This window comes from Bos mutus, chromosome 25 (assembly GCF_027580195.1).
Source record: "Bos mutus isolate GX-2022 chromosome 25, NWIPB_WYAK_1.1, whole genome shotgun sequence".
Lineage (NCBI taxonomy): Eukaryota > Metazoa > Chordata > Mammalia > Artiodactyla > Bovidae > Bos > Bos mutus.
The window spans coordinates 7,822,642-7,850,153 of record NC_091641.1 but is presented as its reverse complement, the minus strand read 5'-3'; the positions used below and the strand labels follow the sequence as shown (position 1 = coordinate 7,850,153).

General features: G+C 51.4%; 2 protein-coding genes across 9 annotated transcripts in view; one reads left to right on the top strand and one right to left on the bottom strand.

Annotated features, from left to right (window-relative positions):
- Window positions 1-14,503, bottom strand: part of STYXL1 (serine/threonine/tyrosine interacting like 1) — a 32,655-nt gene extending 18,152 nt beyond the window's left edge. For 4 of the 8 annotated variants that reach the window (XM_070362499.1, XM_005892825.2, XM_070362503.1 and 1 more), the window contains exons 1-5: window positions 14,256-14,503; window positions 5,564-5,667; window positions 4,597-4,658; window positions 3,775-3,904; window positions 878-1,023 (exon numbers count right to left, since the gene is read on the bottom strand). In XM_070362499.1, the coding sequence (XP_070218600.1) occupies window positions 878-1,023; window positions 3,775-3,904; window positions 4,597-4,658; window positions 5,564-5,667; window positions 14,256-14,329 (516 nt within the window). In that variant the 5' untranslated portion in view covers window positions 14,330-14,503. Of the gene's footprint in view, window positions 1-877; window positions 1,024-3,774; window positions 3,905-4,596; window positions 4,659-5,563; window positions 5,668-13,503; window positions 13,638-14,255 lie in introns of those variants that run through there. The other 4 variants (XM_070362500.1, XM_070362501.1, XM_070362505.1 and 1 more) reach the window with 4 other exon arrangements.
- On the top strand, window positions 13,751-26,478 carry MDH2 (malate dehydrogenase 2). Its single transcript, XM_005892826.3, has 9 exons — window positions 13,751-13,928; window positions 17,307-17,475; window positions 18,986-19,069; window positions 19,531-19,640; window positions 21,048-21,173; window positions 23,384-23,461; window positions 24,372-24,471; window positions 24,812-24,963; window positions 26,167-26,478. The coding sequence occupies exons 1-9, from the start codon at window positions 13,863-13,865 to the stop codon at window positions 26,296-26,298; spliced, it is 1,017 nt and encodes a 338-aa protein (XP_005892888.1). The 5' UTR covers window positions 13,751-13,862; the 3' UTR covers window positions 26,299-26,478.
- Window positions 26,479-27,512: the final 1,034 nt, after the last annotated feature.

The following is a 27,512-nucleotide window of genomic DNA, read 5'->3' as shown; positions in this document are numbered from 1 at the left end:
GTGATGCCATCCAACCCTCTCATCCTCTGTCGTCCCCTTCTCTTGCCCTCAATCTTTCCCAGCATCAGGGTCTTTTCCAATGAGTCAGCTCTTCGCATCAGGTGGAACTCCTTACTATCACCAAATTCCAGTTCCTAGGCACACTTCTCCAGTTGTTTTATAATATGATGAAACTGAAATTTTTCATAACCGAGAGTGGTTGGAAAGTATGTTATCGGCCCATGATGCTGCCCACGGCGAGTGACAGCACAGCTGAAGTAATCGCTAGAAAGAATGAGACCCCTGCAGGTCCACATTCCACTTCACTCCTGACTCTTCAAGAAACCGGATGCTATGAAATCCCCGCAGGGAGTGCCCCTGTCTGCCTGTCACTGCATCCCAGTGCTCACCTTATTCACCCTCTGGTTTGGCTCCGGACACCTTGTGTAACACCTCGGCCACACCTTGTCACAGCCCTGGTCTCCCCCACTAGACAAAGGAATCCTTGTAGGCAGGGGCTGCTCTCTCACCCTTTCGTTGTATTCTCTGGACCCAGCCAGGGTTCGTGAGGCCAGACGGCTAAGGATGGCCCCGCCTGTGTGGCTTTGACCACGGCCCATCACCCAGAACCCCCGCCGCGGATCCCTGCTCTCTAAACCGGCCTCATTGATGAAACGCCACACTGGCTCTGCCTCCATCTGGCACTTATAATTCATCACACTGGACTGGACTGCACCTCCTGGCTGCCCGAGTTCATTCCCAAGCCTCCGTCAACACCTCTTCCACCTTTTCCACGTCATCTGTCTCCTGCTTCTCCAGCCCTGCTCTCGACCCCTTCGGCCCCCAGGGAAAGGCCCCACTCCCGCCCGAGCCTGCCTGTGCTCGGTGCGCAGCTTGCCTGAGGCATCCAGATGATCTTCTGTGTCCGGAAGAAGTGATACATGGCCGAGAAGAGCTCGTAGCCTCCTCTCAGGATAAGGACGGGGTGGCGCGTGAGGTGGGTCAGGGCTCTGCCACACTCAACAGCCGCTCCAAGCACTATTCCTAAGAGCAGAGACCAAAGAGATGACTGTCCCCTCTGTGCTCATCGTGTGCCTAGAGGCCCAGTGGGCAGGCACTCCACTCTGGAAAACAATTATCGAGGAAACTGAAGTGAATATAAATAGAGATGAAAGCTACAATTAAAATTTAAAAAGCGATTCACCACCGAGTAAGCTGATCTTTGTCTGTAAACTCCAAGATTTCCTTTTCGATTTCCATACTGTTGCAAGGAAGGACGATCCAAGACAAGTGAAGTGTGCGCGTGCCTATGAAAGCGACAGTCGCTGGGTCATGTCTGACTCTGTGACCACACAGACTATACTCATGGAATTCTCCAGGCCAACACCGGTGTGGGTAGCCTTTCCCTTCTGCGGGGGATCTTCCCAACCCAGGTCTCCCACATTTCAGGTGGATTCTTTACCAGCTGAGCCACATATATGTATATACAATATCATAAATGATATACCACACAATTCATTCATTTAAAGTATATAAATTAACATTTTTAATGTATTCCCAGTTATGCAACCATCACTGCGGTCAATTTCAGAACATTTTAATCACCTCCAAGAGAAACCATGTACCAGTTAGGGGGTTTCATTTCTCACTTCCCTGCAAACATTCAGCTCTAAGCAACCACTAACCTAATTTCTTACAGCTCGACCTATTTTGGACATTTTATAGAAATGGAATTGTATAAATGTGGCGTTCTGTGTCTGGTTTCTTTCACTGGGCATGATGTTGTCAAAGTTCATCTATGTTGCAGCCAGTGTCAGCACTCCATCCTTTTTCACAGCTGAATAATATTCCTCTGTGTGGCTCTCCATGTCTGGTTTATCCACTGATCTGTTGATGACTATTTCAGGTGTTCCCATTTTGTGGCTATTATCAGACTGCCAGGAACACCCATGTACAAGGTTTTGTGTGCACATGTTCAACTTCTCTCTAGTATATACTATGGAAAAGAATGTTGCTTGCCATATCAGTAAACAAAGAACACTGTGGCCGTCAAGCCACTGGCCACTGCAGTCGTCCCTGACTGTGCAACCTTCCCCGAGTAAGCAAATCATCAGAGTGTGGTTTTGGGATTTGTTGTTCTGTGATTGTGATTTCTTACTGAGTAAGGATGGCGACTCCGTAGTGCTAAAGTGAGGTCAGGTACAGAGTGTAGAGGGGATTGTTTTCACCGACCACCATTTCCTAGGACTTCAGGGTTCAGCCGACAATCCTAGGATTGCAGACCAGGGACGAGTGTAGCAAAGAGGGGACAATTTCCTGGCTAAGGGCCTCCTGGGAAAACTGGTGTTATTACAGGCGGAAGCCTAACGCCACCCAGTGGCCACTGGTATGAGTGCCCAGCCCATGGAACTCATCCACCCCTATCGGTCACTGAGCCAGCAGGCAGCAGCAACGCGTGGTCAGCCCAAAGCAGGGGCTGAATGGAGAATGCAGTGGAGCCTCAGTGAAGCAGACTGGAACTGGCCGAGGTCCAGCTCGAGGATGAAGTGACTGTTCTCCAGGATCACTCGGGTTTGAATCCTGGCCCCACCACTTACTAGGTGTGGTGGTTTAAAAACTCTTCCCACAAACGCTTTCAAATGCTTCCCTTTAGTTTAATTCCCCTCTCCTGTAGGGGTTGGAGAAGGAAATGGCAACCCGCTCCAGTGTTCTTGCCTGGAGAATCCCAGGGACAGGGGAGCCTGGTGGGCTGCCGTCTATGGGGTCACACAGAATCGGACACGACTGAAGCGACTTAGCAGCAGCAGCAGCAGCCTGCAGGGGTGGGCTGTACTCAGTGACTTGCTTCTAATGAACAGAATGTGACCTAGTATTTCCATCTCAAGACCAGGTCATAAATAGGCCCGTAGCTGTCCCCTTCTCTCCCTCTGTCTTGGCCCATTCCCTCTGGGGAAACCAGCTGCCCTGTCGTGAGGCCGTCTAAGCAGCCCTCTGCATAAGTTCGTGCAGTGAGGAACAGAGGACTCCTGGCTATTCCCACGGGAGTGACCATCTCGGAGGCATGTCATCCTGGCCCCATCTCACCTTCTCGGGACAGCAGCCTGGCTGACGTCATGTCTACAGCCTCAGGATAGGCAAGAATCTCCCAGCTAAGTGCTCCCGAATGCCACAGAAACAAGCAGACAACTATGGTATTAAACTATTGACTTTGGGGGTAATTTGTTACATAGCAGTAGAAACCCACGGTCCCAGACATGGGGAACGACTTATTTCACCTTCCTGGACTCCAGTTTCCTCCCCTATAAAACAGAGACGTTACTTACTAGGAGACCACTCTCCACGGCCTTTCGTGTTTCTACATGTCCTCTGAACAAAGGCGCTGGCTTTTCAAGGATATCTGTGTAATAAACAGCCTCGGATAATAGAGACAGTTCCTCCCTCCAGAGTCAAGGGCAGGCAGGCTTTCTGCATGTTTGTTAGAAAAGATTTAGGCCCCCTAAGCTCAGAGGTCTCTAACACCACCACCCACTGTCTTCTGGCCACTTTTATTGCTCTGAGAAATAAAGTCTTTTATCTCTGAGCCAGGAGCCTCAGGCCTTGTGCCAGCATCCATGAAACCATGGCAGGCTCACTTGTCACCTTGCAAAGAAGGAAACAACCCAGACCCTTCCCAGGTTCTGACACTGCCATGCCCATAGGGCTGCTCTGTAGAGGTGGCCCAGGCAGAGCTCCCGACATGTGGCAAAGGCGCTCAGTAGCTTAACTCTTCGTCCTGCTGCTCTGGTAAAGACTCACTGTGCTTGCCGTCATCAGTGCTGTCGTCTTTCAGCATTAGCTCCAGGGAGATGGTGTTGTTATCGTATACCACACAGTATTCCACACACTCCAGATCCACAGACTCCGGGATTAGATATTTGCCTGCCCTCTAAAGAAACCACCGGAGAAGCCTGTTGGCGGGTGGGTTAGACTGAGCCCACACGCCCTGCACACCAGCACTGGGAGGAGCCCAGGTGGGACAGCTCCCCCTTCCTTGACTACACACAGGCCCGGAAGCCCTGAGAGTGGACCAGAGAGGCTGCCACGTTCCAAGAGTCTTCCACACCCATGGTCCCCCCTGGGAGAAGCTGTCCACGGCTGACTGGACCAGAGACGATACCCTGGCCAAAGAACAGTGGTCTAGTGACCAGCCCACAGCTGATTAGGAGCCCTGGCACAGGTGCTGAGAGAGCAGCTGCGGCCACTGGAACTACTGACATCCTCTGGAGAAGGGTGTGGGTGATGGAGACCAAATCCAAAATCTGCCGTGAAGAGGGAAGTAAGCAGACAGGCCTGAATGGGCAAAAGTCACAACCCCAGGGTTCATAACATTGCCTGGCACATCAAAGAATTAAATAAACATTTCTTAATGAAGCTGTTGACCATGGGGGACAGGGAGAGGCCTCAGGGAGTATGTGACAGTGTCAGAGACCCTTGTGGTGGACACACGGGGTCCTGCCCCTGCCGCCCACGGTGTCCAGTAGGAGGTGTCCCTCCTGGACCTCGGATAAACCCTCCCATTCTTCCGGCCCTCCAGTAAGGTAGCCCGTCCGCCCCACGTGCGGACTCTTGTCAGTATACCTTCTTCACAAGGAGTGCTGTAATCACGTGGCTTTCATCATACTCCCGTTTGGACCGCACATCTGAAAAGGAAAAGCATCGAATGAGTAACTGCTTTTTCGCAAAGGAACACGTGACCAATGAGAGCACTAAAATACGTTAAAGTAAAACGATGAGCCAGAAACAGAGATAATAGCTCTAATACAAATAACCAACAAAATCTTGTATCCAGAATTTGTAAAGAACTTAGAAATCAATGGGGGAAAAAAACTACATCTGAAGACATCTTTACCTTCAGATACAGCTCAAGAGTACCTCCAAGGCTGACTCCAGCCCTTGTGAAGTGTCTGCCTGAGGACACTCAAGGCCGCCAAAGAACTTACTGCTTGCTCCAGCTGGCACCTGAAGACAGGGCCCCTGCCCCCGCCTCTGAGGAGGGTAGAGCCTAGCTTCGATAAGCACCAGTTAGCGAGCCCCCTTGGGTCTCACATGGTCCAACTCCCACCCAGTTCGTAGTTTTCACTTCCCTGACTCTGAGCCCCACATTCCCCTTCTCTACTCCCTCATTCTCCATCGCAAAGGCCTCTGTGCAAACTGGAGTCCTGTTCACTCTGGGCTCCTCCCTATTGCAATAGTACACTACCGATTAAATTAGATCATTAAATCAGAATTTAATGATCTAATAACAAAAATGAACTAACTACACTCTAGCTCCATGCAACAACATAAGTGAATCTTCATCGCATAGTCTTGAGCAAAGGTCAGAGACATGGTCTATCTGGCTTAAAAACAAGTGAAACTGGGACTTCCCTGGTGGTCCAGTGGTTAAGAAGCCCTCTTCCAAAGCAGGGGGTGCAGGTTCGATCCCTAAGATTCCACATGCTGTGGAACCACTAAGCCCTCACACTACAACTAGAGTCTGCCCACCGCCACGGAAGACCCCACCTGCCACAGCTAAGACCTCCACACCCATAAATAAAGTACTCACCCAATAAACAGAGGTAGTTGGGTTCAGTTAATCTGGATAGTTTTGTGACCTGATTCAAGATGTTATAAAGCTCTGTTGGTTCACACAAAACCAAACCGGTCATCCTACAGGAAAGAATCCATAACGTATTAATAAAAGCTCAGTGAAGTGAAAGTCGCTCAGTTGTGTCCGACTCTTTGCGACCCCATGGACTATTCAGTCCATGGAATTCTCCAGGCCAGAATATTATTGAGTGGGTAGCCTTTCCCTTTTCCAGGGGATCTTCCCAACCCAGGGATCGAACCCAGGTCTCCCGCATTGCAGGTGGATTCTTTAGCAGCTGAGCCACAAGGGAAGCCCAAGAATACTGGCGTGGGTAGCCTATTCCTTCTCCAAGGGATCTTCCCAACCCAGGAATTGAACCACAGTCTCCTGCATTTCAGGCAAATTCTTTACCAACTGAGCTATCAGGGAAGCCCAAAAGCTTAGTACATCTTTCTATTTTAGATGAAGGACTACTAAGTAAGATAATTAAACTTTCTTAACATGTGTTCAAACAAAGGTGAAAATAATCACCAAAGTGATCAAGGAAACTTTAAAAACTTAAAGTGAAATGTGTGTAGGGGAGATAAACATTGCACACAACATATCTGAATAAAACAGGTTGTAAAACAGTCACCAATTCATTTCTTCTTTCAGTAAATCATCACTGAACACCTACTACATGCCAGGCACTGGAAATAACTGTGGTCAACTAGACCCACCCTCATGAAGATTACAGTCAAGCGTGGAATGCAGACATTGGACCAAAAAATACTTCATTAAGCAGGGAAAGCATTATAAAAGGGTCAGCATCCAGTGTCACAGGAGGTGCCAACAGGAGGGCCTCGCCTAGTCAGGGGATGGGTGGTCAGAGAAGGGCTGTCTGAGATGTGATTGCTGCGACAGGAGGTTAGGCAAGACTTAGGCAGGTGGAGGAGGGAGAGAGGATGAAGGAGGTGGGGACACTCCTGAGAACAGGAGGGAACTTAGCACCTGAGGTTTCCAAAGGAGCCTGGGGTGACGACAGTGGGAAGAGAGTGATGACGGAGACCCTGGGGAGGCTGGTGCAGGTCCCTTGTGAGGGGCCTTGTGGGCTTATTGTAAAGATCGTGGTGCTTCGTGGAAGGTGGCACATCGCTCACTGGTACTGATAGAACTGCCCGGCCAGCCTGGGCTGTGGCTCCTGCTTACAGGGCTGCTCTTGGTTCCTGGGCACAACAGTCTCTGCTGCCCCCGGACACTGAGGGGAGAAGGCCTGTGCAGAAGCTTCCTGCAAGGAAGTTACCTTTTAGCCGGGGTGGGAGCGACCAGGAGCAGCCAGCAGACCTCTGCAGGCCAGTCAAGTCCAGGGACAATCTTGCTCAAGTGGACAGTTAGGGTCCACTTCAGAATTGCCAATACGATGCTCCCCAGAAAGGCTAACCCCTCGTCTTGGGCCCTGAACCTTCTCGCCTCCTCCAGCACCTCAGTTCTCGGCCTCCCCTCCAACACCATCAGTTTCGGTCTCCATGTAGGTCATTCCCAGTGGCGTGCCAGCATCCTCCGTGCCTGTCTCTGTTCCCTTTGTCACCTGAGACCTTTCAAAAGGGATATGTCTACACGGCCTCCACTTCCTCACCTCTGAACTCTAGACTGAACGCCTGTTGTGCCACTTATTCTTGGCTGCCTGACCTCAGGGAATAATTAGCCTTTTTGTGCCTCAGTTTCTGCCTCTGTTAAATGGGGGTAAAAATAGTATTGCCATTTCTGTAGAACAAGGATAATAGTACTTGTTGTGTGTGGATCAATGAAATTACACACGGAAGACATTCTGAGCAGGGAGGAAGGGCTCGGTAACTTTTAGCTATTGGTACAAATTTCTTCCCTGGAACTTCTAACCCCAAACCACAGAAACTGCTCTTATCAAGGTCATCACAAATACTCCTCCTGCCTAATCCATTTAGTCATTCCTCTGTAACCCACTTGAATGCCTCCTTCCCCAAACACTCTCCGCTCCCAGGACCCCCCACTCTCTAGGCTTCCCACTTCCCTCTCAGATGGCTCCAACTCTCCCCATGAGCACACCCTCAGACACAGTCATCTCCTCTCTTCTCTACCTACACTCTCACTCTGGGACAGAGCTTCTCAGCCTTGGTACCACTGACATGCGAGGCCAGGTAATTCTTGGTGGTGGGGCTGACCTGTGCACCACGGGATGTTTAGCAGGATCCCCAGCCCCTTCCAGCAGAAGCCAGTACCAACTCCCACCCTCCAATTATAAATGTTTCCAGACGTCACCAAACGTCCCCTGCAAGAAGGGCAAAGTCACCGTTAGTTGACAACCACCACTCCCCTAGAGTCTAGGGGATTCATCCAGTCCCTGGAATACCCCCTGTATACCAATGACTCCCAAATCATAGCCTCTACTTGACCTCTCCACTGAGCTCCAGGCTCCATGTGGATGCCTGATAGGTAGCTCAAGTATAATGTAGCCAGAAAAGAAGGTTTAAATTACACAAGCCCACATCTCCAATATCTTCTTGTCTTTTAGTCTTCCCTGTCTCAATAAACAGCACCATTATCCACCAAGTTACTCGAGGTCACATGTCTAATCCCTCATTTCCCTCCCATTAGCTCCCTTCTATTAGCTCTACAACCTCAATATATTGGGCTTCCCAGGTGGCTTCATAGTAAAGAATCTGCCTGCCAATGTAGGAGATGCAGGTTTGAGCCCTGGGTCGGGAAGATCCCCTGGCGAAGGAAATGCCAAGCCACTCTAGTATTCTTGCCTGGAAAACCCATGGACAGAGGAGCCTGGTGGGTTATAGTCCATGGGGTCCCAAAAGAGTCGGACATGACTTAGTGACTAAGCAACAACACCTAAATATATATATTCCAAGCCCATCTCCAGGGGGCTAGCAAAGTACTAGCATTCTAGACCAAAGTACTAGCATCTCTCTCCCAAGGACACAGTACTTGCCAACTGGGCTTTTTGCTTCTGCTTTCTCCCTATAGTCTAAACTTCACATGGCAGTCAGGGTGATCCTTGTGAAGTATGAGTTCATTGTCTTCACCTGTACTCACTCATTTGCTTATTTTTATCATCAGTCTCCTCATAGTGGAATGCATGGCTCATAAGAGTGGGGGCCTTGCCCTTCTGTTCACTGCAGTACCCCCACATGGTGCCCAGGATTTCTGATGCAGACCAATGCTCAGTCAGCACGTGTTTAACCAATACATTATTACTAGTCACCATTCCTGCCTTCACCAATGGGCCTATCCTGACCTAATGCCATACACCTAGATGCCACACACAGAGCCCTCCTAAAGGACCTCCCAACTCATCCCCCCAGGTCCTCTGCCTCTGAAAGTCCTGATCTCAGGCCATTTTGGAGGCGGTGAGCATCAGGGAATGGGGATGGACTCTGTGTCCAGTCCCCAAACTTCATGAAGCCAACCTAAAAGCGATCACTCAGAGTCCATCCTCACCCTCCCATCTGCTTCTCCCCATGACAACCTCCATCTCTTCATTCACTAGCTAACACACTGTCTCTGGGCTTTCAGGTAAAAACCTAGTCTAGCCCCAGGAATCAACTCCTTCTGACATCTCTCCTTCCCAAAGGGTGCACTCCCACTTGTCAGGCAAGATCTGCCTCACCTGCTGGCAAACCTCAGGAGGGTGTGCACTGTCCTGCCCCTAACAGCACACTCCTGAGAGAAGACGCAGCCCTGTAAGCCACAGTGAGAAGCGCCACTGGACTGGGCAGGCAGAGGACTGGACACAGCTAACAGCCCTTCCAGCGCAACTCCACACTCGTTTTTGTTTCTTTTTTTTGGCTACACTGAGCATCAGGAGGCATCGTAGGTCCCTGACTCAGGATCAAACCTGTGCCCCCGCCAGTGGAAACATGGAGTCCTAGTCACTGGACCACCAGGGAATTCCTGCTCCAAACTCTGAAGGGTATGAGAGGTTCTTGGCTCCACCATTTAGGTCCTAAGAATAATTTGATATCGAACTTTTATATAGAACCATAAAACAAATACTGATGAGGTGCTAAGCCAGGCTTGTGCCCCACCTTCTGCTCCTGACATGGGTTCCTGGATATGCCCAAGCTCTGGACCCAGCTTTGCTTTCATTTCCCTGACCTCTGGCTGGCCCAGGGGACTGAAGCCTCTGCTCTCAACTCAGAACTGCCACCATCAGCATCTCAGCTCTTGGGAGCTCCTGGCCAGCAGCTCCAGGCTGCCTCTGCTGTCACCAGTCCACCACCTCCTCGTGCTCTGCTGGCATGTAACTTGGAAAGCCAAGTCCTTTGATGCCCAGCAGGGATGGGCCACAACTGAAAATTAAGCTATATAAACATAGTTCTGTTTTAAAATGTATGTCCCCAATTTCCAATATTCTAGGGTCCCTAGAGGGAAATAAAACTCTCATACAGGTTGGACAATTAAATCTTTCTAATTCTTCATTTTAGCTCCAAGGATATTAAAGATGTAAAATACTTCACTTGAGTAAAATATTTCACTTGTGGTACAATTTTAGGGTTGAAGAGAAGATAAGTTAGCACAGAATATGTGCACCTAAGAGCAAAACTTTGATAGCTCGTGACCGTGGTCCAAAGCCTCTCGCAAGGAACAAAATGGTCAGTATGCGTGCTTATGCGTGGCTCGCGTGGGGTGCAGCAAGGAGGGTATCGGTGTGTTTCCTATATTGTGCATAAAGATATACAATGAAGAACGAGAAAAATTAATCTATAGTGATAGAAATCAGGAAGTCAGGTATTTCTATTTTCTGGGGGACTGGGACATAAGGGAACTGTCTGGAATAAAGAAAATGTTCCTATAGCTTGTTTTGGGTGGTGGTTACAAGACTACAAACTGTCAAAACTATCAAACTGCACACTTAAGATCTGGATACTGTATCGTATGTAAACTATATGGCAGTTTTTGTAATCCCCTGAAATATGAGGATACTTCTCTACTTTGGGTGGGGATGGCCCAATAGAGAATTTGGGAGGTAAGGGTTCCCTGCCCTAGAGATGCTGACAGGGGCTGACTGACTTGGCAGGGATGGGGAGAAGTCCCACCCCCAGATGTAGCAGTGAACATGAGAATCTGACTCAAGTTCCTCTCCTGTGGCCTCAACTCTCCCCTCTACAGGGACAACTTCAGCCCTGGCCTCTCTCAGGAGTCTCAATCCCATACTGCCTCTTGGAGTAATCCCCCAAGTGTCCACTGACATTTTTATGTGGACAATTCATCACCACTTCCAATTCAGCCCATCTAAAATAGAGCTCTTTTTCTCCACACAGCTCTCCTTCCACACAACTTCTCTCAGGCTGAGTTCCCACAGCACTTTTATTTAAATCCAGATAGGCACAAACAATTCTTATCAATTCTTCCCCCTCCCTTATTGGCCCCACTTCCCCATTTCTAAAACTACCATCAAAACTCAGATTATGTATCATCTCCTAAGACTCTTGCTGGAGAAGGCAATGGCACCCCACTCCAGTACTCTTGCCTGGAAAATCCCATGGACGGAGGAGCCTGGTAGGCTGCAGTCCATGGGGTCGCTAGGAGTCGGACACGACTGAGCGACTTCACTTTCACTTTTCACTTTCATGAATTGGAGAAGGAAATGGCAACCCACTCCAGTGTTCTTGTCTGGAGAATCCCAGGGATGGGGGAGCCTGGTGGGTTGCCGTCTCTGGGGTCACACAGAGTTGGACATGACTGAAGACTTTTGCAGCACAGAAGCTACAAGAAGAACAAGGTTAGTCTCTCAAAATACTATGGAAGATAAGCCTTCTGAACAACCTCCCTGCCTTGCACATTTTCCCCTTGGAATCTTTGACATACCAAGGTCGGTCTAATCTTCCTCAAACACAGTTCTGGTGGCATCACAAAAGCCTCTGACAAACACTTGCTTCCCAAGCAATAAAACACAAACTTCTCCGCTAACATGCATAAACCCTGCACAATCTGGGGTTTCCAGTCTTGTATCTAAAACCACTTGACTCTCCCCAAATTCAGAAACCCACTCTCAACCTGGTCAGGTGCTGGACAATACAGAGATAAAAGTACCTGACTGCACGATGCTTTCAGTTCCAGTGGTAAGATACAGGGGTAAACAATTAACAAGAGAACACAGTCAGTGATACAATAAAGGACACTGTTCTCATGTCCCAACTCCCAACAGAAATGATCTGTTCACTGTCCCCTCCTACAGGTTTTCCTTTGGGCTCTTTTCCCTTTCTTTCTCATCTGAACACTTTCTATTGTTAAATGCCCAACTCTCAGTGCCCCTCCTTTGGGAACTCCAAAGCCCACGTGCAAGGATCTCTCCCTCCTGTGGCGCTGAACGGTCTAACTCTTGTTCTTCCTTTACATCTTAGCTTAGATGTTTCATCCTCCAAAGTCCTCTCTCACACGGCCCCCACCTCCACCCCAAATCTGAGTTAGATAGTCCTCCTTTGTGAAGGAAAGCTACACGGCTCAAAATAGCCTGGAGTTAAAACTCCCTCCAATGGTGGGGTCTTCCCCAGCATTCTATACAGAACAAAGAACTCCCCGACCCCCCCTCGCCCCTCGAAGGAAGGAATGGACATTAAGATTGATTAGGTCCAGCTCCCAGCCAGTCCCAGTCTTCAGCCGGCCTCAGGAATTCCTTGCCCTTGTTGTTAAAAGTTAACTAACCCAAACAATCTTGAAGAAAAACAGCCCCCTCGAGACAATGTATTTCCGCATCTATGTTGCCTGTATACCTCCTCTTTTCTCCACTTAGCGCAGCAGCTCACTCATCTGACTGCTGCCCCTTCTCGCCTCATTAAAGGTGACCTGTTCCTGTTGAGTACAGGTCTCATTCTTTCTCCAAATCTCGCTTTCTCTGACTCCCTTAACGTACACTTTGTGTTCCCACAGCCCCTCATAATTCTCTAGTGTTGCCCATATCATGCTGCTTGCAATGTACCTGTCTCACTAGACTGTGAGCTCCTTAAAGGCAGAAAATGTGTGGATCCTCGCTCATCTGTGAAGCAAGTGATCTTAGTAGCTCAATGAACAAATGGAAAGGAGGCAGGGAAGAGTAAGCCCGTCATCACGCGCACTCTCCTACTTGTATGTTCGTCAGTACTTGGGCTAACTGTTCTTTTTCACCTCCTGCTACCCCGTTCCCAAGTAGGCTGTCATCGGTTCCCCCTCACTGGGTTTGCACACTTCTCCAAGGTAACAACCTGCAACACACCGATCTGCCCCACTTGACCCTGAACTTTTGGAGGGCAAGGAGGTCTCTGCACCCCCAGAAAATAGCAGCAGGACAAACGAAGCTTCTAAGTATACTGATACATTTGAATGGAAAGCTTCCAGTGAGCAAAAACCATGTCTTCACTTTGTCTGTGGTGGACTCTGAACAAATCCACTAACTGTGCTCAACATGGTTTCTTGGCTCCTAAAGCTGAAACGATGTGGCCAGGTTGACAGCATTGCTGGGCCGACCAGAGGTGAAGGGACGGCGTGACTTTGCAAGTTTTATCACCTGGATATCTGTTACCGCATCTATAAACTCTAGCGACGAGTCAGTGCTCAGGGTCTGTCATTCTCGGGAGTGGTGTCCCTAAAGCTTTGTAAACTTAATAGAAGGTCCTGGGCATCATGAGGAACGACAAGTGGACGGACTGTGTGTAATCAGGGGTGGTGCACAGGACTGACAAATTAGAGGAGCCCCCATCCTCCACCTCAATCCCGGGGCTCTCAACCTCCCCTCCCCCATTTCCTTTCCAGAGCTTTCCAGAGTTCAGAGCCCCTCCAGTCCCCAGGGACAGGATGGGTGGGTTTGGCTGAGCTGGCGGAGGGGAAGAGCGGCTCGGATCGCACCCATTCCGTCGGGCCTCCGACCTGACCTCGGCCGGTCGCCCTGTCAGAGCCTCTGTCTGGGGCCCCACCTGCAAAATGGCTCCTCTAAGGCTCTCCAAGCCTACAGCCCGTCTTCTTCCACCTCTCGAGTGCGGACTCTCCCTCCCACTCTGACCGCGTCTCCCTCACAGGCCGCACGCAACACGACCAGCGCTATGACCCAGCCCAGGACTGCGCCCCGGGAAGCACCCTTCTGCGGGTCTCCTAGAAAGCCCGGATGTGGCCGAGATACCGCGAGAGCTGGGACGTGGGGGCGCCGGAAGCAGCGCCGCTCTCGCGAGACAAGGCGGAGCAGAGCCGGGAGTCTTGTGCAGTGTGGAGGTCGTTGGAGTCACTTGTCTGGTGACAGTTCCTTTGCCAGCCTGTCCGCGCCCCGCCCGTCCCAGCCATGCTTTCCGCCCTCGCCCGGCCTGCCGGCGCCGCTCTCCGCCGCAGCTTCAGCACCTCGGCCCAGGTAGGCCCTGCGAGGGGCAGCCTGCAGGTGGAGGCTCCCTGGCCTAGGCCACGTGTGTTCCTGGCTCGCGAGCAGCCTTGACCCCGGGTCAGTCAGCTTGGACCGCTGGGCCGCCTGGTGCAGACCCGCAGTTGTGTCGGCTGGGTCGGCCCTGATACTGGGCTGGAGGTGCGCGGGAGAAAGTCCCGGAGTCAGGGAGGTGGGAAATAGTCCAGCTCCAGTACCGGGGCTCTTCTCCGAGCCTGCCAGTTCATCCCCAGAGTCTGCTCTTGACCTGTGCTCCTTCAAGCTTGAGAAGCCAGGGCTGTAGGGCCTAAAGTAACTTACCTTCCGTAGTATTCTGAGAGACTAACCTTGTTGTTGCAGCTTCCGTACCAGCATTGTGTAATTTTTAACTTCATAGTGCAGACGGAGCTACCTAGGGTAGAACACTGGTCCAAGGTTACAGTCTTTTGGCCAGAGGATTAAAATTCCCCTCTCCTGACCACTGTAATTTTTTCTTTTCGGATCACCAAGCCTTCCCTCTAAGAACCCGAAGACTGCTTCCTCTTAAGGACCTTTTGAACGCTGCTGCCTGTGGGTGGGCCGCTTGGGCCTGGCTTGGCCTGGGACTGCTTAAGCCTAAGCTATTTTTAGCCGTCTCGGGCAGCGATTCCTAAACTCTGGTGTGTATCAGAATCACCAGAGTACTGATAAAGATCAGAGACAGAGGGTCAGTGAAGGAGGTAGGACCTCCTGGGCCTCTGTTTTTATCAAGTGCCCCGGGTGATTCTAATACAACCCAAGTAAGTGAACCCTGGAATGCCCACATCGTCTCTTAAGTACCTTGCTCTAAAAGGGAGGTGATTGTTAAATGAGGTTCTGCATTTCTTAGCCTCCGCCTTTCAGACCCGTCTCCTGTGTGTTCAGTTCATTTGGAAAATAAATACACACATAAGTACCTTTGAGTATCTGCTTGCCCAGAACTGTGTTGGGTGCTGCCGGTGATACTGGGGTGAGTGAGAAGCAGCACTTAGCCAAAAGTGAGTAAGCTTAGGACCCTAGGACGGTGGGGGTGTTGAAGAGTGACGCTGAGGAGTGGGGGAAGGGACCTAACTGAAGATAAGACCCATATTTGCTGCTATGATTTCATGAGGGGTATTGAGAGAAGAAGGAACATGGAGAAAACCAAGGCTTTGGATTTTGGAGTTGAGTTGCTAAGGTAGGAAAAACTGCTCAGAAAGAGTGATGGGAGTTGAGGGTGGTATTGATATCGGGAGCTCAGGTTTGGATATGCTGAGTTTAAAATTCCTACTGGACATACAGACAGAGTCGTTGAGAAGGCAGGTGTAGAAGTCAGAAAGATGAGCTTGAGCCAGATGGTGCATTGGCCTAGAGACTTTAGATCCTGTGTCATTAACAGGAAAAATGGAGTGAGCATTCAACCTGCGTGTATTTATGTCTCTGTATGTACTAATGTTCTAATATATAAACACAAGAAAAAAATTTAAAAACAAGCTGTTAAATAAAGTTTGTTATACAGACTTTAGAAAGCAAACTTGTGAAGGAAGTGTTACTGTATATCCATTTTCAAAGCCCATTGCTAAACAGTGTGCCAAACACTGGGAAGGGATGTGAAATCTGGCAACAGCTTGTTCAGGAAGAGATCATGCGCTGTCCTGCAATAGCAGAGATTCATCTCACTGTAAAGATTCCACCATTTACAAGTTATGTTTTTATAAATATTAGCTGAGCTGATGAAACCTTATACAAAAAGTAACATGGCCTCATTCCACTGAGAGTGTGTTGCATTCATCTTGTTTGTCACAGGGGACTGATTGATCCAAGGACCCTAGTTGAGGACACCAGGTCTGTCTGTTTCCTGGTAGATGTTAATTCTTCACCTGTTAGATAGAATTAAGACATAACCTTTGACATTTACATCCCACACACCAAGGGGACTGTGTTGTGCTCCCCGTGTTGGAACCCTGGTCAGTCGTGGGAGCCAGGCTGAGAAATCTGGGCATGAGGAACTTGAAAGGATTTTTGAGCAAGGCAATGATGAAACCTTTGAATTTGGGAGAGGATGGTTGAGAGGTAGAGCTGAGGACCTAAGTTAGACAGTGGAATCAGAGTGGAAATCAGGGGCAGGTTAGGAAGATGTTTGAGATGCCAGCTCCTTCGTGTCTTAACTGGGTGTCTCCAGTAAGGAAAGAGGCAGAAGATAGGAATGAAGGTTTGAATGTGGGTGAACACAGGTGCCATTTGGGGACAGGGATGGGAGAGGTAGCGAGGATAAATTTATTTACACATTTGGGTTAGTGGGACCAGTGGAATGCCTAACAGAACTGGAGATGTGGAGTTGGAATCTGGGAGTCCCTGGGATTCAGAACAAGGTGTGAGGGTGATCATTGAAGCTCCAGAGATGGGTGAGATTCCAGACTTCAGGTTCTGGGTGGTTGGTCCAGCTACTTTCTGTGAAGTCAGGGGTACAACTTTAAAAACAGAACACGTGAATTTGAATCTAACTTGTAGTATATCCCCTTTCGAGTTTTAATTTCTTCAAGCAAATCACACTGTGTATGAGGTGTTTTTTTGAGGGCTTTTTTTTGTTTTGGTTTGCTGGGTTTGCTTTTGTTGACAGAAGCCCTGTATTGCTGGCTTCGGTTGCTATGGAACACAACTTGCAGCCGTAGTGTAGACACTGCCCTCCAGGACTGTGTACCAGCCTTTGAACTCCCGCAGAGGCTCTTTTCTCAGTTTGTCTTCTTCCTGGCCTGCTTGCCAGGATAGGCTCCCCTTCTCGTTTGTGAGTTTAGGCTGGAAGCAGCCTCCCTGAGGATGGCTGGGGTTTGGGTTAGGCCCTGCGCCTAACCTAGGTAGAGGGGAGAGTGCCTCTTGTGTAAGGGGAGTGAGCTTTAGGGCAGGACTTCGCTTCAGGACAGCTCTTTGCCCTCAGCTCCTGGGCATCTCACTGCCTGGCCACTCAGGAGCTGGCCAAGGTCTGTTTCACTCCTACAGCCCCCAGGTCCAAGCACTGGCCCATTGGTAGGATTTCAGAAATATTTGTTTATAGTTTTTAAAACTGCACGTTGCAGGAGAGGCTTCTGTTAGCAGTCCAGCGGCCGAGTGAGTAGTCTGCTTGTCTCTCGAGGGTACGGGAGAAGTGTGCCCTGACCCTCACAGCACCTGAAGGCACAGGTTGTCCCCCGTTTTCCTGAGGCATGCCTCTGAACGTCCGGAAAGAAACAGGGCTTTGGGGTGGTAGGAATACCTTCGCCTCTTCGTTTGGGACCACTGCAGTAAAAGAGGCCAGGGGCCGCAGTCTGCAGTTTTTACGTGTGAATCCTTTTAATGCTGAGTCCGTCTTCAGAGTCCTCTCTCTCTGCCTCTTTCTAGAACAATGCTAAAGTAGCCGTGCTGGGGGCCTCTGGAGGAATTGGGCAACCGCTTTCGCTTCTTCTGAAGAACAGCCCGTTGGTGAGCCGCCTGACCCTCTACGATATCGCTCACACGCCCGGAGTGGCCGCCGACCTGAGCCACATCGAGACCAGAGCGACCGTGAAAGGTACTGGGCCCACTGACCCCACAGACCTTTCACCTCTTCTCCCCAGGAGACCAGGATCCAGGTTTAGAGTGAGATTCTTGGGTGGAACTAGGTGTTCAGAGACTTGGGGTTTCCGTGTCCATTTTAGAATTAAATTTTATGAATTATTGCAGCTTTTTGCACTTGCATCTGAAAATGTAACTAGTGTCTTTCAGAAAAACAACAGTGGCCTGATCTTCCCATTTACAATTTTGTATGATTTAAAATAATAGGAGGGTAGGGGGAGGGGTAGGGGAGCCTTCTGCAGGGAAGTGGGGGCAGTAAGCGGTGCTGTCCCTGGTGTGCTGCCAGTGCCTTGCGGGCCGGGCCATCCCTCCACCCCAGGGTTTCCTCCGCCAGCTTCTTCAAAGCACAGCCACCTTAGGGAAATCTGAAATGAATATAGGTATATTATCCAAGAAGTCATTCATAATCACATACAGTTATGTATAGCCTGCTCATTATAGCAGCGTTTATCCACGTCACCAAATTCTTGGTAAAATCATTTTTAAAGAGTTATTGTAAGTTACAGTTTATTTATTGTTATACCCATGCTCTTGGCCATTGGACTGTTTTGTGTTGCCCTGTACTATAAGTATTTATGTAAGCATAAGCATCTTGTTATCTTTACATTTTGTTTGGGATCGTAAAAGTAGAATGAGTAAGTAACGGCTGCTTTACAGCTTTTACTGTAGAATGTCAGATTGCTGTGCAGGAACCTCGTACTGCTTCCTGTCTCCACTGATGGTGTGAGGCTGCCGATGGTGTTTGCACGTGTCTTCAGTGGGTGTAGACAGTACAGAAGGTTGACTTGTCAGGTCACTTGTGTGCCTTCCAAGGTCCCTGTGCATTAGTTGGCTTACTTTCTCTTGGGCTGTATATTTTAGAGTTTCCAGAAGCTCACACAATAGGGAAAAGTCAAATCAAAGCAGATTTTGGTCTTTGGAGCCAATTCCCCTGAGATGTTTGAAAGTGAACCCTCTTCTCCTCAGGTGATAGGAATAAACAATAAAATAAACAATAAAATAGGTGCTAATACGTAGAGTCCCTGTGTGTCGTGGAGTCTCTCTCCTGGCCTCCAGTGCACTTCTGATCTGACCCCAAAGTGGAGATTTGTTAGGATGACCGTGATGTGGAATAAGCAGCTCTTAGCGGGAGCTGAGCAGGACTCCGAGGTGCTGGCAAGTCGCGTCAGATAAGGCCAAGTGGCCGAGTTGGATGCTTATGCCGTTCTGTAGGGGGGCTGGGCCATAGAGGCTGGGGAAAGTGGAGTGAAAGGGACTGTCCTGCCAGCTGGAGTCGTCCAGACCATGGTGGTAGTTCTCACGGAGAGGAACCCCTTCACAGATAGCCCTTCCATCCTGTCTTGAGGCCTGTGGTCAGATTTGGACCTGGGTGGGGCTGTCCTCCTGGGCTCTGTCTGTGTAGATGTGCTGGCCTCTGCGGGTCGGAAACTGTGAAATTGCTCACTCGAGTGTTTTTTTTTTTCCAGGCTATCTCGGACCTGAGCAGCTGCCAGATTGCCTGAAGGGCTGTGATGTGGTGGTCATTCCGGCGGGAGTCCCAAGAAAACCAGGTGTGTGTTGAAAGCCTTGCCTAGTGTCTCCCTGAAAGTCAGCTAAGGATGTGGTTTTCCATGAAAAGTGGAGCTGGTTTTTTCTCTGCTGCAGAAAAGATTCCAGGCTCCCAGATGCCCGTGGGGCGCAGACAGAGCCCTGCACAGGTCACTGGGTCCCCTTGCCCAGTCTCTTGGGTTTTCTGCACAGAACGCCCTTTCTCCACGCATCTCTGCCTTGGAAGGCTTACTGATCCTCCTCGGGTATAATCCCCTATCTCCCGTCCCCACACTCGATCCACACTGACCTCTGTCTTGGCACTTGTCACACTGGGTCATTTTCCCTACAAGACGGATTTACTTGACAGGGACCCTGTGTCACTCACGTTTCAACATCCTTAACAACAAACACACAGCACTTGGCACATGTTTGGGAATTCGTCCTGTGCTCTATGAACAATATTGAATTGGATCATTCTCAGGTATGACCCGAGATGACTTGTTCAATACCAACGCCACGATCGTGGCCACCCTGACCGCTGCCTGTGCCCAGCACTGCCCGGAAGCCATGATCTGCATCATCTCAAATCCAGTAAGTACCCGCCGCTGGCAGGTGGGCGGCTGCAAGTGCCGCCTGAAAGCTCAGCGTGCGGCTGTGCTTAAAGTGGAGAATGAGCAGGTTGATGTGTGGAAGTGGATAAAGGGGATGCATACTAAGAGGCCTTAAATTATTTCCTAAGGATTCTTTCTGGCCTGCACCATGTGAGTGGTAACCTGAATTTCCCATCAAGCATGTGCCTTTGAAGGCAGGTCACTTCCCCTCTCGGTGTCCTAGTCCTTCCACCTAGAAAGGAGGTCTGCTCCTCAGGCCGCCCGTAGCTGAGATTGCGGCAGCCTGTTAGCTTCTTTGACTGTGCTCCACTCAGGCTCTGCAGTTCCTGCCACTCCGGCCTCTCCTCCTCACACTCACACCTGATCACATACACGGCCGCCCCCACTCGCCCCTACCCAGGCCCTGCTCGCTGGTTTTTGCAGGAAGATTGTTCCTCAGTTCAGAAACTCCGGGTCGGGAGCTGTGTCCCCCTGAGAAGTCAGCTAGGGCGCGCATGCCCACCCCAGCAGGGCCCCTGGTTGCATTTGACAGCAGCCTCCTCCGTCCCTCCCTCCTGATTGAATCTGGACTCTGGTCTCCGAGTACGAGAAGGACCCGGGTGAAGTGTGGTGACATTGCTGTTGACTGAGGGACGTGGCCGCAGGTGAACACCCCGAGCTTGAGGCCAGGGCCTCTGGGAAGAGGGACCAGCCCTTTCCAAGCAGCTCCCCTTTCCTCAGGGGCCACTGGTCAGAAGTTGTTGGGGAGCTGATGAACCAGTACGTGATATAAATCTTGCTGGTTTTGTCTTAATTCTTGCCATGTACCAGGTAGTATGTTACGCACTTGCCGTATATTAAGACACTGAGCCTCAAAGTGGCCTCATGAGGCTACTCTCCCATCTTTACGGATAAAGACACCGAGTCCCAGGGAGCTGACGTAACTCGCCGAGGGTTACGGTGCAGAGTGCCAGAGCTGGGACTTAGCCCTGGGCCATCTGAGCTTGTAGCTCTGTACTAGGCTGGTTTTTTGTTTTTGTTTTTAAAGAATGGTCTTTAGGGCCTAAGGCCCAGCTGGAGCAGAACCCGGCTTGCAGAGCCTTCGTCACATTTTTAAGTTGACTGTTGAAGGGTCACGTGCATATGTGAACTTTGGGGTCGGAGGTCACCAAGGGGAAGAGTGCCCGCAGCAGTGAAGGGCTTCTTCTTTCACATGGCAGGGTGGGGGCTAGGGGACGAAGCAGTCTTTTAGAGTAGGGGGCCTTCCATGGTGAGGCTCAGTTACCAGACAGGGCAACTTAATGTGACACCTTCGGGCTTGCTAATAGTCGGATGAGATTTTTCCTTCTGTCGCATGGCTCTGCTTTCAGAATGCAGGTGAATTCTGCCTTTCTCTTGGATTTACTAGGTTAACTCCACCATCCCAATCACAGCGGAGGTTTTCAAGAAACACGGAGTGTACAACCCCAACAAAATCTTCGGGGTGACAACCCTGGACATTGTCCGAGCCAACGCTTTCGTCGCAGAGCTGAAGGTGAGAGCCGCATCGGGCGTCTTTCACGTGGCCTTTCTGATCCTCCGTGTCCATCCTTGGCTCACTGATGGGCGTGGAGGACACCAGGGCCCCATAGGCCACGTGTAACCTGAGGGTAGTGTTAAATGTCTTCAAAGCTTACCTCCTTCATGGGCGGCAGCTCTCACGTTTTCGTGGGGAATGCAGACGGGCGCCTGTGGGCTGAGACTGGCCAGCGCCTGCATTGACCAGCTCGTCTCCTCCCCGCGGCATCCAGGGTGCAGGCTTTCCCGGGGTCTCTCGCTGGCTGGAGCGGGTTGTGCTCCTGGTACTCTCCACCTCTGATAACTGGCCTTCGCAGGATTGACCTGCTCATCGTTAGGCAAATGATGAGATCAGCAAACAGGATGGGCTTGGGCAAGCTCCTGAGATAGTGTCAGCGTTGTTATCCCGGTCTGTGTCCTGATTCGCTCCTCCTCGGGAACGCTAGTGACTTAGACTCCCCTCTGCTCTCGCCAGCTGCCGGCTTCTTCCTAGCTGCCTTCGTCCTGGGGTGGGTGTGGCACCGGCGCCGGGTCCGGAGTCCTCAGTGTGTTTCACAACTCACTGTCTTAAGTCCCTGGTTGTGGACCCTGCAGAACCACTCCTCCCTCCCCAGTAAACATCCCTCCTGAGCTTCAGACCATTTTTTGTGACTCTGCAGAAGAGGTTTCCCATCCTACCTCCCACCAGTTAGGAATAATTGCCATGCACGTGGCTTGGAGAGAAGGGCAGGCACAGGATTTGACCTCCACCTTCCGCCCCTGCACTCAGCACCTCTCTCCACTGCCATTCTTGCTGTGGCGTGTTCCTCAGCCTCTCTTCTCCATGGGGCAGATCCTGAGACGTGGCCCCAGGGCCTGGGAGCTCTGTGGAGTAAAGTGGAAAGAGACGCTTTAATTCCAGAGACAGTGAGTTTGAGCAAACTCTGGGAGATAGTGAAGGACAGGGGAGCCTGGCAGTCTGCAGTCCATGGGGTCGCAAAGAGTTGGACATGACTGAACCGCAACAATTTTGGAGACAGTTGGATTGAATAACCAGTTCAGCACACGTGTGTTTGGAGTGGGATTGTTGGTGCCATGTCCCAGGTGCCCAGCCTGGCGACCTGTGCAAGCTCCTTGCTCCGTTAGCCCTCTGCTGCTGGGCCCGCCCACCCTTGTGACTGGGCTCCCCTTGCTGGGTGAAGCGGGTTCCTAACTCAGGGCATCTCTCTTTAGCAGCTGCAGCGTTTGGGGACTGCTAACAATGGCGCCCACTCCAGGACTCTTGCCTGGAAAATCCCGTGGACGGAGGGGCCTGGTGGGCTGCAGTCCATGGGGCTGCTAGGAGTCGGACACGACTGGGCGACTTCACTTTCACTTTTCACTTTCATGCATTGGAGAAGGAAATGGTAACCCACTCCAGTGTTCTTGCCTGTAGAATCCCAGGGATGGGGAGCCTGGTGGGCTGCCGTCTGTGGGGTCGCACAGAGTCGGACACGACTGAAGCGACGCAGCAGTGGCAGCAACCCCTCTCCCATAACTCCCACCAGTGTCTTTTTCTGTGATAAAAAATACCTGATTCGCAGATTCTCGGCGGGAGGCGGGGGCGGGCAATCATGCCTCAGGTTTAACAAGTGAATCAGCCGTCTCAACAAGCCCCGCTTAACTGTGGCGTCGTGACCCCTTTCCACGTGGTTCCCTCCTTTTGGTTCCAATCACTGAGCTGACAGACTTCTCAGCCCTGGCTTTTCTAGAATCTCGCTCTCGTGTGAGGGAAAGAGAATCTGCTTTGTTCACGGTGAACACAGTGTGGGCACGTGAGTCTGGGCTGACACGGGCGTGACGGCAGGTGTGGGAAGGAGGGCTGCCGTCCTCTGGTCCCAGGAAGCTGTCAGGCTGAGGGGGACCAGCTGGGACCCTCCACGGAGGCAGTTGCCAGCCCGTTGTGAAGGGAGAACCTTACATGTCCTCACCAGACGCCAGGTACTCCTCACTGCACGTGTTCAAGCTGACGTCAGAGTGTGCGGGCGCGGGGGCTGGTGGGAGAGGTGAGCGCAGCCGGACTCGCCCGCGGCCTCTCTCCCGGCTCCTTTGTTTTGTTCTTGAGTTTTGTGGATTTTCCAAATGTTGCTGCTTAAGGTGCATACGATGGGTTTGACACTCAAAGTGCTTGTTTAAAAATTAATCAGACTTCACGCTTTTCCTCACCAGGATTTGGACCCAGCCCGAGTCAACGTCCCCGTCATCGGCGGCCACGCTGGGAAAACCATCATCCCCTTGATCTCCCAGGTGTGTGTCACGGGTGTGTGTCTCCTCGCCCGGAGGCCCCAGCCCACGAGCGCCCTTCAGAGGCTGACGGTGGGGCCCTGGGGCAGGCAGACCTCACCCTCCGTGGTTACTGTGAAAGGATTCCCACTGTGGGTGCAGCCCCACCCCACTTGTCTGGGGGGGTCTCCCGATGGCCTGGGGGCTGTGGGAGCAAGTGTGGCCAGAAGGTGTTAGAACGGCCAGCTCCCACACACCCTGAAAACTGCTGGTGGAAGCACCCCCTGCCTTCCCGGTTAGGTCAGAGCAGGCAAGATCTCTGTATAAAAATGAGGAGACAAAGTAAACACCCCCGAGAATGAGATAAATCACCTCGGAACCTCTGACCTCGGAAGGAGATACTGAGGAAACACTTTAACTCTGAATTGATGGACATCCCTTAGAGCGAGCATTCAGTGCCCTTGACCCCTGTCATGAAAGACAGGGGAGGGCGGAGGGAGCAGTCAGAGGCGCGATCCCTGAGTGCAGTGGGCCCTGCCAGGACCCTGAACAGCAGAGGGAGGTAGGGGGACAGTTGGTGACCAGTGAATAAGGTCTGTGGTCTAGTACATCACACGTGATACTGATTCCCTGCTTTTCATAACTGCATCCTGGTTATGTAAGATGTTAACGTCAGGTAAGGCAGGTGAGGAAAATCTTCCTGCTATTTTTACAGCATTTTAGTAAGTCTAAAATTAGTCCAAATAGAACAAGTTTTTAAAAAATGAGTAGGGATCTCACTGCACCGCCCAACAAAGTCAGCTTTTTCTTTAAAGAAAGAGTCCTGATTTCCCACATGAGCGCGATGCCCGGCCCCCATGGGCCAGGGGCTAGGAGGGCGCGGGACCTTGGAGCCTGACCCTGCTCATGTGGTCCCTGTGGCTTCTGCTTGCAGTGCACCCCCAAGGTGGAATTTCCCCAGGACCAGCTGACCACCCTCACCGGTCGGATCCAGGAAGCTGGCACAGAGGTGGTCAAGGCGAAGGCCGGAGCGGGTAGGTCTCAGGGGTGGCCCCGGGCCCTGGTTAGAGTCTGAGCTGAAGACACGAGCGCCTGGCAAGGAGCAGAGCCTTTTCTCAGTTTCACCTCCATCCACTTGACATGCCACCCCCCAGTCAGGGCAGCTCGGCCTGCTGGGCGGCGTGGAGTAGTGTCTAAGGTCAGCAGAGCTAATTCCATGCCGTTCATGCATTTGTCAGGTCAGGGAATGCTGACATACATTCCCGATGACTAGAAGGCTGGAGGTTATACAGGTGGATTTTCAGCTGGCAGGAGAGCGCGCCTGGATCTCCAGGTCACAGCGCTGGCGTGGCTGACCCACATGTGTCCTCCTAGGCTCTGCCACCCTGTCCATGGCATACGCTGGAGCCCGCTTTGTCTTCTCCCTCTTGGACGCGATGAATGGAAAGGAAGGAGTCGTCGAATGTTCCTTCGTTAAGTCCCAAGAAACGGACTGTCCGTATTTCTCCACACCGTTGCTGCTGGGGGTACGTACCTGGGGGCCGGGGCTCAGCTGGAGGAGGAGCGCGTTCTATAGTGGAGAATCAGCTGCTGCACCTGGAGCCTTCACTCTGTTACTCGGATGTCCGTGAGCTGGGACCGTCCCGCCGCCTTTGGAGGGTAGAAGTGCCACCGAATCAGGAGCAGGGAGACACCTCCGTCTGTGGGGCTGATGGGCTCTCATGGCTCCAACAGCTGGTTGGCAGCGACCACCAGGGCAGCCATCCTAACGGGACCCTCGTGTCCCGAGGCGGCTTGCAGACGGCTCCCAGTAGCGGCTTCCCCACACCAGCCTGCGCTTGTCCTGAGCCCAGGGCCTGCCGAGGCCTGTACCGCTGTTAGACTTTCAGTTCCAACGTTCCTGGGCCGTTGTGACAGGGCTCTTCTAGTCAAGTTGCTGGCTTCAGCCAGGCTGGTTTGGACAGCTGTCCAGTCTGCTTGACTCCTACCGGGTGTTCAGGGAGCAGCTTGCCGTGTCTCAGCCATGGGCACCTGCTGGGATCCTTCCTCTCATGCCCAGAAAGAAGCCCTTCCCATAGCCCCCTGGTGTCCACAATCCCCGGGACTCACTCTGAAGAGGTCAGTCCTGGAGCCCTTTGAGCAGGTGTGTGTGGCATGGTGAGGCCCCGGGCTGATGGTTCTGACCAGGGAGCGTCTGAGGAGGCCTGGATGCCAGGCTGCTGTCTTCCTAATAACCAGCATTTACCTACGTATTTACATTGGGTTCTGGTGGACATTTAAGTGTTTCTTCAGTCCTTAACCAACTTGGGAAAGAAACTAGCTCCGAGAAGTAAGCTCTATGTTGGGGAGAACAACTCGTGTTACTAATTATTGAATTCTTTGTGTACCAACTGACCCAGGTTTGTTCTGGCAGCCTTCTGTGAGGCAGATGCGGAGACAGACCTGGCGTGTGAGCAATCGGGCTGCGTGCACAGCGAGTTCTGGGGCCTGGCCCCCAGCCTGGGGCTGGCTGACAGCAGCCTGAGTTCCCGGCACAGCTCACACCCGTCCCTTCCTGTCCCATCCCATCTCCGATGCGTGTGACTCCCTCCGCAGGCTGCCCAAAGCCGCCGGCCACTGGTGTAGACAGGCTAGGCGGGGCTGACGAAGTTACAAGCAGGCTCTTCTGTAACAAACTCATTCAGGGAAGCTTTCTTGTAAAATATTACCATCTCCCCTCTCTCCTTCAGAAAAAGGGCATCGAGAAGAATCTAGGCATCGGCAAGGTCTCCCCTTTCGAAGAGAAGATGATTGCTGAGGCCATCCCTGAGCTGAAAGCCTCCATCAAGAAAGGAGAGGAGTTTGTCAAGAACATGAAATGAGAAGGCGCTTAGCGAGCAGTCAGTCTCCTTAACTTATTAAGGCATCATGTCACTGTAAAGCCATTTCAGATACTTTTGTCGTTTAAATTTGCTTCGTTGAGGAGGATTGTATTAACGAACCACCCCTTTGCAATCTCAGTCAGTCTGTCGGTGCATCAATAAAAGCAGGCTTTGATTTTCTTTTTCAAGGTCTCCTCCAATTAAATCCTGTGATTTCTTCCCCATTAGAGCCTACTACAGAGTGTCTGTCTGGCGTCTCTCCCATCACGAGTCAGAACTACATGTTATTTAAAATTTAGACTGAAGCATCCTGGTCTCCTCAGTAGCTTCAGGTCTAAAATCTCGATCAGTAACTGCTTCTCACGCCTGCGCTGTGAGCTGTCACGCCCCTGGGCTTGTGAGGTGGGCAAGGCCCACTCAGGCCTGATTCCTTCGTGTTCTGTCCCCCGCTTGCTGCTGTTCAGTGGGCGCCGCCAGGCCGCTGTCTCCTGTCCCGTGGTTTTTCTGGCCCAGCAACCAGCACCGCTGGCTGGATTTCATCCTCTTCTCGTTGAGCCCTGATATTCAGTGGCAGTGACAGAATCGTGAGGAAGGCCGGGCAGGGGCGGGAACAGCCAAGCTGGAACACCAGCTGCAGCCACAGGGCCGCGGACATGGGGGGTTCCTGCCCTCGTCAGGAGCCAGAAGGGGCCTTATCACACAAACTGGGCTTAGCGTAAGTGTGGGGGATTAAAGGGAGGCCCGACTCCCTTCAGGCACAGGCTGCTCCCCAGAAGCCGTGGCCTCCGAAATGGAAACTGAGAGCTCCGTACCTAGGAAAGAACCTCCTGACGATGGGTGATGACCTTCAGTGAAAGGCAGGTGGGGGATGGAGCTTCGCCCAGTGGACAGACACTTTATCTGCAGCTTTTTTATCCCCCCAATTAAATGTCAGGTACGACAGCGCTGTTTTCTTACACAAATGATAATGTTCCTTGTTGAAAACCTGAAATGTAAGCCAGATAATAAAGCGGAAATGACCACTGATGGTAGCATTTATTCTGTTAAGTTTGCATATTTCAAAAGCAGAACGCTCGTGCCACGTGCAGCCTGTCCTGCTGGTTACTACTCTAACAAGCACACTGTAGTGGTGCAGAATTTCTCACGACTCTGCAGTTGACAAGTTTCCACCAGAAAATTCTGCTCTGCTAGGTGTAGGGGCCTGGCCAGCCCGG